Raw genomic sequence first — 17,639 nt, 5'->3', positions numbered from 1 at the left:
GGTAACACACAGCATTAGTGAGCACTGCTACAGGCACCATCAGATTGATCAGAATAGCTCTTTACACACAGTTGCAGCCTGATTCTTCATCTCTGCTTGCTTCATAGTGTTTGCTTAGGAGGTTTAGTCAATTTTTCCAGACTCTCATTAGCTACTGAAATACAGGCACACACATTCACAAAGGCCGTGTTTAGAGACACGCTACATGTCAGACCTTCATGGCATTTAATAGGAAAGAGTTACAGAGTAAATGTACAGCCCATCATTCCCAGGGTGGGACTCTAGGGAATAGGTCTACAGAGTTGAAGCTGGGAAAGGTTTACACATTCCCACTGCCTTATCCTTCCTGAAGTTGATATTAGCCATTACTGTTGCAACTCCTGTCACTTGGAACAGTAACAGACAAAGTGTGGATACAAAGCCAGAAAGAAAACAAGACAAAGCTTAGAAAGAACATTTTGAAGTCACAAGACACCAATATACTTTTTTTTAAAGGAAAAAAACCTTAAACCAAACCCAGAACCTTTCCAACCCCCCAAAACAACATCTAAATGAAAGTGAAGCAGTCTAGATAAACCCAAGGAAGTTCAAATGCACTTATACTGCATAATAAACAACTGGTTTCTGTGTTATCAACAGTGATTTTTCCCAAGACAACATTCACCACAGGACAAATATTTAATATCACTCAAAAGCAACAGTCACTGGTTAAAGCTGTTCCATAAGACCAACAGCTCTGCTCAGCAGCCAGTGTTTATAACAAAAACGTGCTTTTTCTATCAGACAGTTTGTGCTAACTCTGCAACATTTACAGTTCAGTACACTCTGTACTGAGGGTACTTGCCAGAAACTCAGCGCTCCCAAAGCCTTTCCCTATTTGTTAACTCTTTCAAAAGAAAAGAGCTAATCACAGCAGTTTGAAGTCCTTCACAAATATTTAGCAAGGAATCATTCTGCCTGACAAAAATATAAGGGACAGCTAATATAAATATAACAGCAAAATCATCTAAACTATGTCAGTCACATAAGCTGATGTTTTCCTTTGAACCCAGAACAACATGAAACCATTACCACATTACTTACACAACTAAATCCAAGAGGACAAGAAGCCCTTACAACTGCTTTTCCCAACTCTACTTCAATTGACCATATAAGATCCTTTACATTTTAATTCAGTAGTATTGCCCTTTTTTTAATATTGAATAAAAATGTATTTAAAGTTTGATTTAAATTATTTTATTAATAAAAATCCATCAAAATATTTAGTAACTTTAGAAGTAGAGGGGAGTTGATGTTACAGTTTGATGTTAAGAGTAGAGAAGCATCTGTGGTGTGATGGAGGGAACACCTCCACACTAACCATCTGCACACCTTCAGTGCCCACATTCCCTCATTACACCGAGCAGCTGTGCCTGCAACATGAGCACTTCCAGCATTTGGATGTTATTTCCACACATCTGGCAGCCTACATAAGCAGCCACAAACCAACCCTGCACAATAACACACATACAATCAATCCAACCCATCCTGGGGTCACCAGGTTTATTGTACACACCATGAACAGACTTCACCTGCACACAAAGTCCAAGATGCAGCAACTCTCTTACAGGCTCATGTATGTATGCGACACAGGTACATGTTGTCACGACAAATACTATCTCTTGAGGAACAGGAACTAGTGCCACCCATGCAATCCACCCACTCCAGACAAATAATGACCCAACTTACCACTGCAGTATTTAGCATAAACACCAGAGCCCTCTGGTCACCTATTATCTTATCACTCTGCCAACTCCAGATATGCAAATCAGGTTCCTTTTGGCAGCAACAAAGCCCAGATCTGTTTCACACATGCTGAGATAGACCCCAATGCCAAAATGGGACAAGAGGGTCTGAACTTAATCACAGAATCAGCTCGGACAGGAAAGACTTCTAAGATCCAACCTTTACTCCAGGACTGCCAAGGCCACCACTAAGCCATGTCTCATCTACACCATTTTTGAACACAGATTCATTACTTAAACTAATTTTGTATCTGTGCATGGTAAGGGCTTCTGGTCCAGCTCAAACAAACTCCCAAACTTCATACAGTGTGGGCTACAGGACCTCCAACTCAACTGCTCTGACCTCCAGAACTGCTTTATATCACTGAATTACTAACATAGATTAAGTTTATCACCTCTGATAAACTTAACTTACTTCCACAAAGCTCTGGTAATGTGGATTCTGCTTAAGATGACTGTGCCCCAGCCCTTCCATGGTGTCTCACTCTCTTCCCTCAGCCACTGCACTGGGTAGTCAAAATGTGTGCAAAGCCTCCATTAAATAAACTATCAATACGTAAACATTATCAGAGTACATACATTTCTGTAACTCCCTTTATACACTGACCAGAAACTGCAACCAAAGTCATGGCAGATGGCACAAAGCCTTGTGAATCCAAAGTTGCTCCATGTTTTGATTTGGTTGCAAAATCCTGTATTTGTGACGTATGATGAGGATTTACAACTGCAAATGCTTAACACATCACAGTGACAGACTGAGGTAATACTCACAAGTGGCTTGCTACATATTGACAACAACCATGGCAAATAAAACCTGAGTCTTTGTACTGAAGGCACTCTGTATTCTTATTTATTTATACAAAACAACTCTTTCCACTTTCTTCAAGCTACAGATACCCAAAGGCTTTTAACAAGCTCCAGTGTGTGGGATTTCAGAGTTGTATTTTCTTTCCTTATAATCTCACCCTAGATGTGGCATCACATGCACCCAGGGGGGTATCTTCCTTAGGCATTACTGTGTAGAGGTCTTTCAACACGCTTAACCACACAAGGATTAGCATGGAGACTTAGGCTGGGAGTGGTGTGAGCAACAGCTGGGTGGCTGCTATTTTTAAACAGCTCCACAACACCTCTCCTCCTCTTCCGAATTTGCCCCTGCTACCAGACCACAGAAAGACAAGGTGAAGTGATAACCAAGCAAGCAAGCCTTATTTTTCCATTATCGTTTGCCTTGCCTACTTGTTTATCACAGTGTATAAGAGATCATAGACCAGACTCCTCCTCAGCCTCACATCCTTGATACACATCCTCCGTAACTTCCCAAGTTAAAGTGCTGGCGAAACTTAGATTGGGTGGCAAGGGGGAAATGTTAAATACAAAAGCAGGCACCTTGGCTTGGCTTCATGTTCCTGGTTACATCCAGCTTGGCTTTACAGTTTACTAACCCCTGTAAGTAGCCAGATGAGGCTAAAATACAAATACGAGAGATTCAACATTCAGGCAGAACCTATCCATTCCATTAGGCAACCAGGATATGAACAAGCCTATTTTTAAGACAGACAAACAAGGTGGCCTGAACTGGTTTATTTTCCTCCACAGATGTCAAGACAGGGGGTGGGAAAGTTGTCCATTTCCGTCATGCTGTTGTACTTAAACCAAAACCACTTAGTATGTGCAGTGCTGACAATGACACTCATAGGAAGCCTTCTGACAGACTGCACAGGAACAGGTGAATTTCAGTGGCTACCTGGGACTAGGGAGACACAACTCCACGAAACTCCAAAGCCCCACTGTCAAGTGGAATAGTTAAACTCCAGACGAGCAGAACTGGATCTGCTGACAACACAACTTCAAGCCAGGAGAGGAATGAAAAGCTACAGCTCTGCCCCATATGGACAACACTGCAGCCAATTAACACAAGTGTTTTCTAGCATGAAATGAGACAACATAATAGCACCAAAACCTTCTTCTATGCAGATCACTTGCAAATGAATGAAAGAGCAGTATTTCATAGTTACTAGTTGGCATTTTGAACACAGCAAAACCTCTGCTTCCCCAGACCAGCACTTAAACAAGCAGCAAACACAACCACTTCACTAATGTGATCACATAAACTCTCAAAACAAGATTTAATTTGAATTAACAGTAAAGATACCACTGACTGCATAAACATGCCATACAGAAAGAATAAGCTAAGGATAAAAAAATCAAGGGGGTTGATGCTATCACGTACCAAACACCTGATGATTTCATTGAACAAACATACTCCCCTTTTCAGATGATATGATACATGAGCAGCAGTTACTCCCTCAAAACTCAGGTATCAAGCCAGCAAAAAGCTAGTGAACATCTTAACAGTTGCAGGACAGAGACAGGGATTTTGCAAAGGAGCAGTGAAATTATCTGAAGCTACCACTGATATAGCCAAAGTACAAATGTCAATACCAAATATGATTAGTTCCAATTAAGAGTGATTCCACTGTTTGGGAGACCAGCTGAAGAGTCACTTCTGACACTGCCTGAGGTTACATGTCTGCTACTTCGGCTTTACAACGCTCTGGATTCATCTTTTCCATCTTCAGTACTGCAGGCTGAAAGCATTCCATTAACCACATTCCCAAGGGAAGACCCTCAGTCAATTAGTTACATAAACTGCTTCTATAGTCTTACTCACCTCAGCAGGTCATCTAAATATATGCCCCAAGATTTAAAAACTGCAGTGCAATCAAAGCACTTTTTCGAGAACAGAAGAGCTGACAATTTATGGGCTATTCAGTTTTGCATGCTTTTATCAGGCTAGTTAGTGCAAAGAAAATGCACACATAATTACTTAATCCCATTAAAACAAAGACAAATGACAGCACAAAACTACAGAGCTCAGCACTTTGAGCAATGAAAGCCTCAGAACTAACATTGTAATGAATCATGCAGCCTTATCAGTGTGCAGCTCCTTCCACATCCCTCTGGTATTTTAGCTAAATCAGCATCATGTTTCTTGTATATACCATTCAGCTATATAAAATGGTATCTTTAATAATGAATAGCTATCATAGATTTTCCAAAAGAGGAGTAATCCAAGGTCTCTATTTTCTCAGCATAGTGATTACATGTCAATTGAATCAAGCAATTAAATTCAGATGCAAACACTAAAAAGTCTTCTGGTATTTGGGGAGAACAGGGGAGCAAAAGGTCAACAGAGACAGCAAGTGGTCATATGGGCTTGTTTTTTTCCTTTTAATACAGCTACTATGGCCCTCCCACAGAGTTTGTATTTTGGCCAGTTTGGAGTCCAAGAACTTGTTTTTATCTCCTACTCAATTATGTTAACAGACAAGATATAACATGTACTCAGTTACCCAGGAGAGAAAGAAAAAGCAAACAAGCATCTACCCTAGAGGATAAATACACAGGTTTGCTGGTAAGTTTACTTTTGGGAGTAAATAAATAAATGAAACCTGAACTCATGTAGGCTCCCATTCAGTTCAAAAGTTACTTCCTCAAAGACAGTAACGGGGGGTTTAAATGCATGTATATATTTAATGTATCTACAAGCATTGTGATCTCTTGGCTAGGCTGTTAACACACAAGAATCTGAGTACTTTAACTTGGGAAGTTATTAAAACACACATCAGCCATACTAAAGGTTAAGGATCATCGCTCCGTGGCACAGAGGTGAGGCAGCTGTCTTGGACAGGACACACAAGCAAACAGTGAAGAGTGCCTATGTGCAGTGTTTGCTCACCGCTTACTTTTGGGCTTACTGAGAAACTTCCATGGGCAGGAAGCCATGTACCAGCAACGGAGGCATTAGGAATCTGAGCATCATGGTGTGTTTCTTTTGAAACTAAGCAGGAACAGTCTCACAGGCAAAACATTTTCCTTCCCACTTTCCATGCCTTAACTGTGGTTTACAGCAAATTAATAATACAAATATTAGTGCTTACTACAGGCTGGTTAGTTTAGGAAAAAGGAAGAAGAGGATGAAAACACTGAGCAAGAACTCTACACACATTTGGGACATTGGGTTTCTGCCCAGATGTTACCCATTGCAATGGATAGCTTCTCCAGGTACAAAGTCTCTCTAGGGAGATCACTGGCACACATTGCTGTCTAGTACTCTCAACTTTAACTTACCTGCTTATCAGCTCCTGAAAAAATCATTTCCCCATGAATGGGAAAGGGAACAGACAAGCAGGAGCAGCTCCATTTAGACTCTAAACTTCTCTCAGTCTAAGCTGTACCTCTAAGTGTCTGCAGAGTCTACAAGAGGAGACTGAAGGATCTTACTTAAGCTGGAAGCACCAATGAACCAGCAGATAAAAGGCAGCAAAAACACTGGTATCACTTCAGGATAACACTTCACACTTTTAGTGCGTCCTATTAAATAACATAGCCCCTCACTTAATCCTTTTTCACACTGCTGAATTACAACATTTCACCCCAAATATATTCTTTCTGCATATGTAACATAATGCTCCAATATACATAAAGAGGTAGAGTTCCCCACATGAAGACTATGGCAACATTCAACACGATACACAACACAAAGGTGAATGACCTGAAGGTTTAAATGGCTTGTCAGGCTTGAAATGGAAGCGCACTTCCTTTTCCCAGGAGGCAGAATGTACCAGGCTCTTCCACTTCTATTTTCCATTTGTTCTGAAGTGACTTTTACCACGAAAAGGAGGTAACTGCCCACACGAGCCACTGAGGAGCCGCAGCATATGTATTCTTTCCACTTATTACTCACACAGACAAGGAAAGATCCACCAGGTTCTGAACAACTGCAGCTATTCCTTTTGCATCAGTAACAAACACCTCATTTTATAATTGCCAATACAGAGCAGCCATCAAAATGTTTGCTTTTAAAGAAAATCAGCCCTGGACTCTGAGCTGAGGGCTGCGAAGGATGGCAGCAGAATCCTGAAGTTGTTTTCAAGTTATTGAGAATACAATGTGAGTCCAAAGTAAAAATAACACATTGTCTTTCAATAAGCCAATTGCACATTAAAGCAAATGTGTAAAACTTCTGTCACAAACACATATTCCTCTTGATAAGCAGCTTTTTAATGTGGCAGAATTTCCAGGCACATTCAGGTATATCACTGGTAAGAGCAGGATTTTCAAGTAAAGCTCTCATCATTCCATCCCAACCCAACCTAGCCCAAAATTTGACTCATTGCTGTACCACAGCAGAGAACACCAGCTGGACACAGAAGCCATACTTGCTTTAGAATCACACTGCTCAGCATCATGTTATCAGAAGCAGCATCCTTCTCCTACAGAAGAGCAAAAAAAAATGAGTGGGGAAACAAGGCCCACACACTTCCCTCTCATTTGCCTTTGAGAACAGATTTCAGTGAATTTTGTTGACATATATTGCAAAATATTGCATAGAATAAATTTTACTGAACTCGGAAGGGGCCCAGAAATTGACCTTCCATGCCCCAGTCAGTTCCTTCCAATCCCCAAACCTTCAGACCCATAAACACATCAGACTGCAGGGCCCTCCTGTTCCTCCTGGCAACACAATAAAAATGTCCATACTTTAAATCTCTTTAGAAAACTTGAAAGAATTCAAATGAAATTCTTAAAGTCATCCAAGTAACGGAAAAACCCAACACTGTACAATGATACTTGCATCACATCTGATGCGAATTTTCCTTTGGCTGTAAAAAAGGTGTTACTTATCTTTCAGAAAGGACAGAGCAACCAGAATGTCATGGAACAAGTTGAACTATGAAAAAGAAATGGTTTCTTGGAAAAAAGAGATTTATTTCCTGGAGTCCTGCTTAAAAACTGTGATACCTGCCACCTTCTTTTCTTCCTTCTGAGATCAGGTTTCCCAGTATGTACTCTTTAATATGGGAACACTGAAGATTTCTGTAGAAATTTCAAGTGCTAGCCTGCACAGAATCCCAGGCTGGTTTGGTTGGAAGGGACCTTGCAGCTTCTCCAGCTCCAACCCCTGCCACGGGCAGGGACCCCTTCCACTGCAGCAGCTGCTCCAAGCCCCTGTGTCCAACCTGGCCTTGAACACTGCCAGGGATGGGGCAGACACAGCTTCTCTGGGCACCCTGTGCCAGCGCCTCAGCACCCTCACAGGGAACAGCTTCTGCCTAAGAGCTCATCTCAGTCTCCCCTGTTCTGGCAGGTTCAAGCCATTCCCCTTGTCCTGTCCCTGCTTGCTCTAAGGAAATACAAAGACAACTGAGGTGCATTTGTACAACCAAAGACAACACACCAGTCAATTTTCCAATATCAAACTGATCATAGGTGGCTTTGCTACAAGTTAAGCTTAGACTGCTCAGATGAAAGTGGCAAAAATTGGAAGTCTGGTTGGAATCCAGAAGAACACAGAAGCATTTTGGTACTGTGCCTTTCATCTAGCATGCACTTTTCCTTCAAACTGCTTACATGTTAAGTACAGAAGCAAATTCAGTTTAGGCCTGTCTCCCTGGGAGTTCCAGTTTCAGCTGGTCTTACGGAGTGACTGCAACACACAGTTGTTTGAGTGTTTTAGACAACAAACTAATATTTAAGCAACAGCAAAACTCCTCCCTTTTCTTACTGAAATCCATAATCCCCACGGGCAAATAGCAGAAGTAAGACTAGCTTAAGAACAAGGCTGAATTTTATGTACTACTCATGTACTACTAGCTCAATTCTCTGGCACTTGATCCTTCTCTTTGCTCCATGCTATTTTCTTGGTCACATATTTACGGTATGCTGGCTTGGAGATGACATATTCCAACTTCAGCATCCCCTGGACTTTCAAATGAGCATTAAGAAACAGACTTCATGTTTCAAACCCTTCCTTCTCAGTGTACCACGCTGCTGCTCAGGTTTCATGGCTGATCCCCGACACATGGAACCATAGATTAAATCTTACCATTGCCATACCTACGTCTATTCTACACGTTCAATGTTCTGCTAATGCAGATTACCGGCAAATCATCACCTAAGTGCATGTGTATAATAAGTCCACTCAAGATTAAATTAGTTTCAGAATTGGGGTGTAAGAACTTTGTATCCAGATTTATAACCTTTTAGAGCAACATTCAAATACAGAAAGTAACTTTTATGTAATGAAAACCATACCTCTCTGAAAAGACACTATGGCTTAACTTCACAAGAGTCATGTGTCTGTGTTTCCTATTTGCAATTCAGTAGCATCTGCTTGTCACTAGAAGTTCATTCACTAAAAATGGCATTACCAAAGTGCAACTGGATGTGAATTGTATTTCTCAGCATTATTATTTGAGGGTGGCTTTTCATCTGCTTTTGAAGATGAAATGCCCCAGCCAAGCTCCCTCTGTGTTCTCAGGATTACATGAAAATACCAACATCGGGAATGAGCTCTTTTAATGCAGATTTCACCTCAAGCTAACTCAGATTTACTTCACACTGTTAACTGAGTTCATTGCACTGGGAGAAAAAGAGATTCCCTGAAGCAAAACACATCAACTACTGTGGATGCTATTGCCCAACACACTGCTGAAAAATAAATGCTACTGATTGGATTTTTTCACATCCCCCCCCCCAAGCAGCACTTTTAAAAACACAGCCTTTTAATGACTGTTTAATTCTCCTATAACTGGAATATAAATCCTTTACATGCTGCGTCGCTGCAGCTGCAGCAGAATGTCTCATTTTTCATGGAAAAAAACCTCATTACGTGGTTCACCAAGTTGCCTGTGGTAATACATCAATTTTATTTACATTCAGAAGTTGGACTTCAGTTTGGGCTCAACACTCCAGTTAATTCCAAGCACATTTTATACAATAGTTCTCTCAATTAATTAATAATACCTCACTCTAGCTTTTATTCAGAATGGATTCTGAGCTATTACAATCCTGGTTTGTATTTCCTGCCCCTTCTGTGCACTACCACTTGTGCAGCACCTTAAACCTATGTGGTTTGCTATCAAGTCCAGACTTAAGCCAGGCTTATTACAATGGTTCTGCAATAGAACCAGTAACAGTCCCCACAGAAAGCAGCTATTAACGTTACACAATGAATGTCATTTGTGTTTGCCACAAAAACCACAACAGAAAAACAATAACTATTGGGTGGCCAATAAAACTTAGAGATTCATTACTCAGCATTTCAACTATTTCAATTGATCTAAGCTTATACTTAGAAAGCAGGAAGATGAAAAGGAAAAGATATGGTGCTCAGTAGAGAATTTCTTGGCTTCACCGTCCATCAGGGTCTTTCCTTCGGGCTGTTTGCAGAAGGCAATTTGTTGCAATTAGTAGTAAACCCTTCAAATTTACAAGTATGAAAAGACATAAAATGTAAATTCTTGGTAGATAAACATAATAGAAAATAGAAAGCACTATGTTTCTATATGAAAACTAGATTTCATATAGTTTTATATCCAAGTAGATGTCACTTTTGTTACCTTTTAGACTTTTGAGGAGTATAAAAAGGGAGCAAAATGCAGTACGAAAGAATGGCACATCACTGACTAGATTTGATAAGGAACTCAAGAATGCCACATGTATTCATCTGAGCCTGCTCTCAATAATGATATTCACTGTTAATGCTGAGAGAAAAACTGCTGAAGACTTATGGAAAAGGGAAGTGCAACCTGACATCTAAATGGAGACTCCGATTTGATTTTCTTTAAACAAAACCCTAACCAACTCACAGCCACATTGTCCAGAGCCACAAAGAACTTTCCAAGTAAAACCAGGGAAGAAGTCGGGTGGTGGGAAGAATATTTATTTTAGAAAGAAAACAAAATAAAATGAGGAAATCTTGCCCAGACACAGTAAGGTTCTTGTCAACTCCATGTGTATAAAAGGAGTTGGCATTTTCCCATGAAGCAATTCCTTAATCCCAAATGATGGCATAATAACCTCATTTAAGATGCCTCCTGAAAAGAAGAAGTTTATTTGGTTGAAGCTAAACTTCACCTGGCAATCACTGGCCACCAATTAACAGTGTCAAATATAAGGGTCACAGACCAATTCTGCAAGCTGAGGCAGTATGAATTCCCTTTTAAATCCCATCTTCTTGCCAAAAGAATGGAAAAACTTAACTTTGCTTTCCTGCCTTTGGAAATAATCTCTACAAGGCAATTAAGAAAATGCAAATGACTTCTCTTATTGAAAGTAATCAAGCCAGAAACAGACTTTTCAGTAACTTAATATTCCAGTAAAGTCTTCTGTCATAGGACCCGACTTGCTAATTCCACTCGTAACACAAGAACCAGCAATTAACCATTTTCAGATTTCCCTTCAAATTATTAATAAGTGGTACTCAGCTGCTTGATATTCGTAGCTTCTGTTGGAACTGAAAGCCTTCCGAAAGGCTTCCATTTCAGCTCCTGGGAGACTCCTTTTACTCCTTCTTTGTGAACTGCTTTCCCCTGTATCAGCTGCCCTCACTCTAAACAACGCTGAGCATGACAATAGTTACGGGGTTTATGTAGTTCTCTAGAGTATATAAAGCACGTTGCTGTAATACACAGTCCATGCCTGCACACGCTTCAGCTAAGCCTATCAAAGCAGGAAACAAGGAGATAACCCTTTGGTAATTTCAAGGAAGTATCAAAGCCACTCATAATGCAATTGTGGCAGCAAAACACTCCCTTCTTCCCCACTTTCATGATCTTACAATAGAAGGGAAGATGTAAGAGCACCTTCATTAAAAGCAACACTGTTAGTTTGTATACCCATGGCACAGGAAGGGGGGCTTACTCTTGATTTTACACATTGCTTCACACATTTCAGATATGGTGTAGCAGACAGGAACATCGTCTTCCTTAATTAACATGTCTCACTACACAGCAGCTAAGAACGTATTTCCTATCTCCTGAAAGAGCTCCCAGCTCTTTACAATTGCAGTAAATCAAACACAGCACCTTGAAAGAACCTTAAATAGACTGCTTCAAATTGAAGCTGTAAGTAAAGGACTTTTTCCTCCATTTTCATCCTCTTTTACATTAGCAGAACAATATAGAAATTACATATTTCTTTCAAAGTTCAAGTTTTTCATCATTTTTCTCTAACTCCTTAATGAATATTGAAAACCATCATTTACAGGTTAAACACATACTTTATTTAGAAGACTAAACTGGTAAAATAAACTTTGAAATCTGGAGGTTAGCAAGTGAACATCAAGAACCCAACCTGCCTGTAATGAAAACACCTAAATGGAGATGTGGGAAGTTACTCCTCTCAGGAAACATCCTGGAGAACATAGCTGACAAGCTCTGCTTTGCTCTAAGCAAAAATCAGAAAAATCAGCTATTTGCAGGTAGGGAAACAATAGAGAAATTCAGTCTGGGCCACTACTCCATGGTCTAACATGGAACATACAATAAGTCCTTGCAGGAAAGTCCTTTTCCTCTCAACATTTATCAGCACATGTGGGATTACAACTGCATCAGCCCAATATGCCATGAGTTGAGGCACAGGAATGAACTGCAGCTCCATGTTTATCTTGTCACGGATCAATATTTAATGCATTTTTAAACTTCCCAAGCTGTGAATGTCATGAACAATAATATTTCAGGACAGAGTTCCTTAATTAAGTGATCTAATCCAAGCTCATCTATTCTTCAGAAGAGCTTCCCTCAAAAACCCGATGTTCCATGTGCAATATAGTACCAAGAGTATAAGCATTTCTGGGGGGGAAGCACCTCCAGCAGTTAATGGATCAAGTGCACTCTGCCAGACAAGACATAAAATCCAAAGGGTTTGGCTCAAAGGAATTCAGCTCACAGATAAATCATAACCTGACAGATAGCACTTGCCCTTCGCACTGAAAGAACTGTCAACCTGGTCTGTTTGAGGGCAAAAGGGCTTTAAAGTGAATTTTAGGTCAAAGTGATTCAAGACTGAACTGCAATTTTACCAGCACTTTAACGATGACTGTCCCAAGAATAGCAAAATGTTGTCTATTTTCTCTCAAGGAGCTTTGTACTGTTCAGCTGCTATTTTCAAGCCATATGATGAAGAGCCTGTCACAATACAGAGGTTTCATTTCCTGTCACTCATTGCTTAGGCCAGCATCAACGGCTGGAAGACACAGATGGGTGTCTGGGCTTCCTCATGGATGCTAAAGTTCCTCATATTCATTTGTCTTGTCCTTACAGCTTCAGAGGAGCACATGTGATTGTAATCCCAAATACCAACCAGAATCAGTGATTTCAGACAAACAAGCAGTTAAGTTATAGCATCATAGATTCACAGACTGATTTATGCTGGAAGGGACCTTAAAGCTCCTCCAGCTCCAACCCCTGCCACAAACAGGGACCCCTTCCACTGGAGCAGCTGCTCCAAGCCCCTGTGTCCAACCTGGCCTTGAACACTGCCAGGGATGGGGCAGCCACAGCTTCTCTGGGCACCCTGTGCCAGAGCCTCAGCATCATCTGCATCCTTGTATGCCCAGAGCCTTACTCATTTTGAAGATACTGTCTGACATTCCTTCAGCCTTCCAGAGTCCACCTCCAGGGTCATGCTTACAGTCATCAAAACTCTATTCCCAGTTGCAGTACAAATCATAACCCCTGCATTATTCCTAGTAATTCAAGTGTTCTGTACCACAGATGCAAAGCAGCTGAATATTGCCATGAACTCAATAAGCAGATTGCAAGTTTATAGACAAAACTGTAGGACAAAAAGGTTAAGTGTCAGACGTGGGGATTATTTGCAAAAGCAAAGGCAAGTCAGGAACAGGCATCACCTGCTGCTAACCTACCTGGAATGCCTGGGGTGCAAGGCAGGGGGTGGGAGGGGAGAAAAAAACCCAGGAGTCAAGTATAAATTCCCTATGGTTCTCCAGATGGTATCTGGCCACCAAATGCAAATGAGATCACTGCAACTTGCAAATCTACAGCTTCCCTGTCAAAAACCCTGCCAACAGGAAGATACGACCTCCCCTCCACAACATTTTGTCTGTAGAATTTACAAAACCCTATTTTAAGGTGCCACAGCAGCTGGAACACTTATCAAGCCTCTTCAGGCAGTCATGTCATTAAATAGCATTTACCCTTGAGAAAACAAACTAAAACACTCCCAACTTTGTCCAACACATTAAACCACTCCATATTTTCCTCCCACTCGGTTGGGATTTTCTCCCGTGGCAGTTGGGTTATTCCACTTGGGACAGAAGAAAGAACTTCTATCTTTCTGTCCATTTAAAATCCAATCAGAATAAAACCAGCGCACAGCAGCTGAGGCTGGCAGGAAAAAGAACTATCGGAGTATGTACGTGTTGCCCTATGAAAGCCACAGCCATCCAGCTGATCTGACTGCTTCTAACTGAGCTGTAACTGTGCTGCAAATAACTGGGTTTACTTAATCTCCCATGACAGCATTTAATTATCTACACAGTTTTGGAAAGCTACTACATAAACAACAGTTCCTACTACCTCCTGTTTATAACTACTGAGTTGTTTTCCCTAGGACTGTTTGCAATTCTTTTATTAAAGGCAGACTGGTGTTTCCAAAAGCATCTATCTTGAATGTTCTCAGATAAGGCAACCCACACAGCTCCCAGGCAAAACTAAGTAGTGCTTCTGAAGGAAAAGGCTCGGTTTGCACTTTAACGGCAGTACTAGATGTCATACAACAGTATTTGAGTGACTGTTAGTCAGAAAAAAAGCAATAATTCTCATTTCTACTTGAATGCATGAAAGATCAAGACTTGTATTTAAACTGCCACTAAATATTTATTAGCCTAATGAAAAATTCACTTTTAAAGCCCAAGTCCTAGGCAGGAAAAGAGAAATCCAAACCACTGTGCGCAACCTCACATTGGTGCGAAGCCACGATCTTATCCACAGCCGTTATTCCCTAAAGCTCATACATCTCCAGAGATAGGATCTACCAAGCTGGAAATGTTTCAGATAGACTCAAGTCTCCCGCTTGGATTTGTAGTGTCAGAATTCTGGGACTTGTGCTCCTAACTACAAGTACAAACACAAAACCAAAGCTCTGGTCATTGAACTATAAGCTACTGACTATAGTAATAAGCCAGCTCCTACAAACCAGACTTTCAGCCCATGCAGCTGATTCCATGACCAGAGTACATCAAACCACACCCACTATGGTGGCTTGGGGAACAGTAAGTTACTAATGCTTCAGTACGTACCTATGCCCACATGCAAAGTCCCCTCTATTTGCAGGAGCATGTAAACTCAGGAAACTAATTTCAGCTACCAAACATTTCAGTCCTGTGATCTGTTTATACAATAAGAAGCAAAACAGCCTTCTTTTGCCTTGCTGCTGCATGAAGCCTTGAACACTATGACCTTTGCTCTATTTCAAGGAATCAATGTACATAAATGCCTCAATTCTGACTGAATGTGATGTTCAATACTTTGTCAATATTGATGTTTGAACTCTAAAAGAAGAGAGCAAGGCAGCCCTATCAGCAGTGAAATTTATAACACTAACAATTTACACCTCTTTGAACTATTATCTGATAAGTCATTACAAACGTTCCAATGTGCTTTCAATATAGAGCAAGTAAACCTATCATCATGGGATTTATACCCATTACAAAGGAATTCCAAAGCCTTCAGTGGAAGGGAACAGAAAGGGAGAGAACTTGCCAAATTTCTGCAGGGTGCTGACACTTAGCAAGAGCATATTTCTGCTTCCAGCTACTATGGACTTCATTCCCTTTAAGGTGTTACATGTTGTCCTCCTTTCTCCACCTCCAAACTCAACTTTCTGTCTCATCACATCCCTCTGTACAATCTTTTCCTCCCAGACAGGTTTAATTTGAGGGAGCACTGCACATAGGGATCACTCGGTGACACTGCCATTGTACCAGGGTAAATGTGTCTCTCCAGTACAGCCGGCTGCACCATAGTGCTGTGACACACACCATGCTCAGTGTTTTCTAGGCTTGTGATATTGCTGCTATTGACACTTGCAAAACAGTGCTCTTGCAGACAGCTTTCAGATTTAATTCCACTTAAAAGTTACTGTACTGAAGGCTCCAGCCCCAGTGCTTCATAAAATATTGGATAATAAGTAAATAGCATCAAAGTGCTGCTACCCTCCACTTGCTATACTCTGTCCCATGCTACACTCAGGCAGGTTCGGCTATTCTTACATTTAAATGCTTCACCTTACCATTACCACTGGAAGTAGCATCATATTGTTGTAACCAAGACATTAGATATAAACAAGCTGTATCAATTTCCAACCGAAAACAGCTAGCACCTGCAACTCCCCTCAAATAAAAAGACACTTAAGTCCCATATACTGCATTTGAAATATTAAATAAACTCTCACAAAGAGAAAAGCACATGTTATTAAAGCTTTGCTGGGTAAGTGGAAATATTACCCATGCCTTCATTCAAAACAGGTGCCTCATAAAAAATGGATGTTAGTGGAATGGTTTGGTGCAGCACTTCTGAGCCATCTCTTTAATTATACATGATCACACAGCTACCTGCATGAAATACGCCTCAAGATACACAGTGTTGCAGATCTGTGATTTCACAGGGTGCATTACCTAATAAACAATCTGCTATTCATGAAGTATGAAGTCTGTAGGTGGTCAGAACAGAATAACAACCAAGCAAATGAACACACCGTAACCCAGGAGCAAAACTGTGTGGGGTAGAGGTGGGAAGGTAAAGGACAGCTAAAGCACATCTGACAAATACAGTATCCTATATCTTTGAACTGGAATGCACATTTATCACAAGTAGCCAGTAAGTCTAAAGACTACCAGGATGAAAACTGATTGCAAACCCCAAGGAACTGATCCTTATTACTGATTTGGATGGGGGGGGATTAGTTACTATTATTGTTACTCCGAGATCAGCAAATTGTAGTTGCTTTTACTCAAGATACTAAAGGTAAAACAGGATAAAATTAATGCAGTTTAATACAGCAACACTACAAACAAATAGTCTACTCCCAGCAAAAAATACACCAGTGAAAATATGTTTATATATAATGGACATAGTCAAATCCAAAAAGGATCACAACACAGTTTTGTATCATTCCAAGGCTACATACTCTGGAAACACCAAGGACATCCAAGTTGTGTAAAACTTGGAATCACATGAACTTATCATTGCCACACCTTTGTACCACCTTCCACTTCCTTCCTTTCTTTTATTACATTCAGTTGTTGCAACTTGCCTGAATTTACAGTCAAATCCCGTAGCAACACCAGCATGGCAAGTTCCAGCCTTGCAGATGTACCTGTGGTGCCACGGAATTCATATGACTCCACAGCAAAGTGGTTTTATCCCATCAACTACTACCTTATGCTAGAATTCATTGATTATTATCATCCTTTGAACTAGAATTTACTCTGATTTTTACAGCACATCTGAGACTCCACAAAAACCTAAGTCATGATACCAGGTATAGCTCTAAGTTCATTTCACATTTCATCTTGCACTTTATCTGCAGATCATTTGCAACAGAAAAGTCAATTTACAACCTGTTTTTTTTTTCCCCTTTAGGTCTTAAAACAGAAACTGACAAAATCACACATGGTAGCAAGTTACAGCCTTTAATGACAAAGTTCCTTCTTCAATGGACAAAAATACGAATAAATCAAGAAACAAAGACAGTAACTTACTGTGCAGTTCACGATGTATCACATCCACAAGGTTGGGTTCATCTCCCCACCAGAATATCCATAGCTCCTTACAATCCGGTTTGACGTCCCGGCGCCACACACAGAGCAAGTTGGCCTGCAAGCAGCGGATGAAGCTGAGCAGAATTGGATCATCCTGTGCTGGGGCTGAAATGATAGGGCCACAGTCCCCATGACCTTCGAAGTTGTACCTACGCCATTTGATGCCTGTGAGTTCAGCCTGTGGGGAGAAAAAAAGCACCTTGAGTTGTATTCATTGTACA

The 17,639-nt window shown here is 40.7% G+C and overlaps 1 protein-coding gene across 1 annotated transcript in view; it reads right to left on the bottom strand.

Moving 5' to 3' along the window:
• The window catches only part of MED13L (mediator complex subunit 13L), a 183,161-nt gene that overhangs the window by 146,016 nt on the left and 19,506 nt on the right, over positions 1–17,639 (bottom strand). Inside the window, exon 2 of the mRNA XM_005147830.3 lies at positions 17,359–17,596. Within this exon, the coding sequence (XP_005147887.2) occupies positions 17,359–17,596 (238 nt within the window). The remainder of the gene's footprint in view (positions 1–17,358; positions 17,597–17,639) is intronic.

This window comes from Melopsittacus undulatus, chromosome 12 (assembly GCF_012275295.1).
Source record: "Melopsittacus undulatus isolate bMelUnd1 chromosome 12, bMelUnd1.mat.Z, whole genome shotgun sequence".
NCBI lineage: Eukaryota > Metazoa > Chordata > Aves > Psittaciformes > Psittaculidae > Melopsittacus > Melopsittacus undulatus.
The sequence above is the reverse complement of the archived record's forward strand: the minus strand, read 5'-3'. Positions and strand labels throughout refer to the sequence as shown.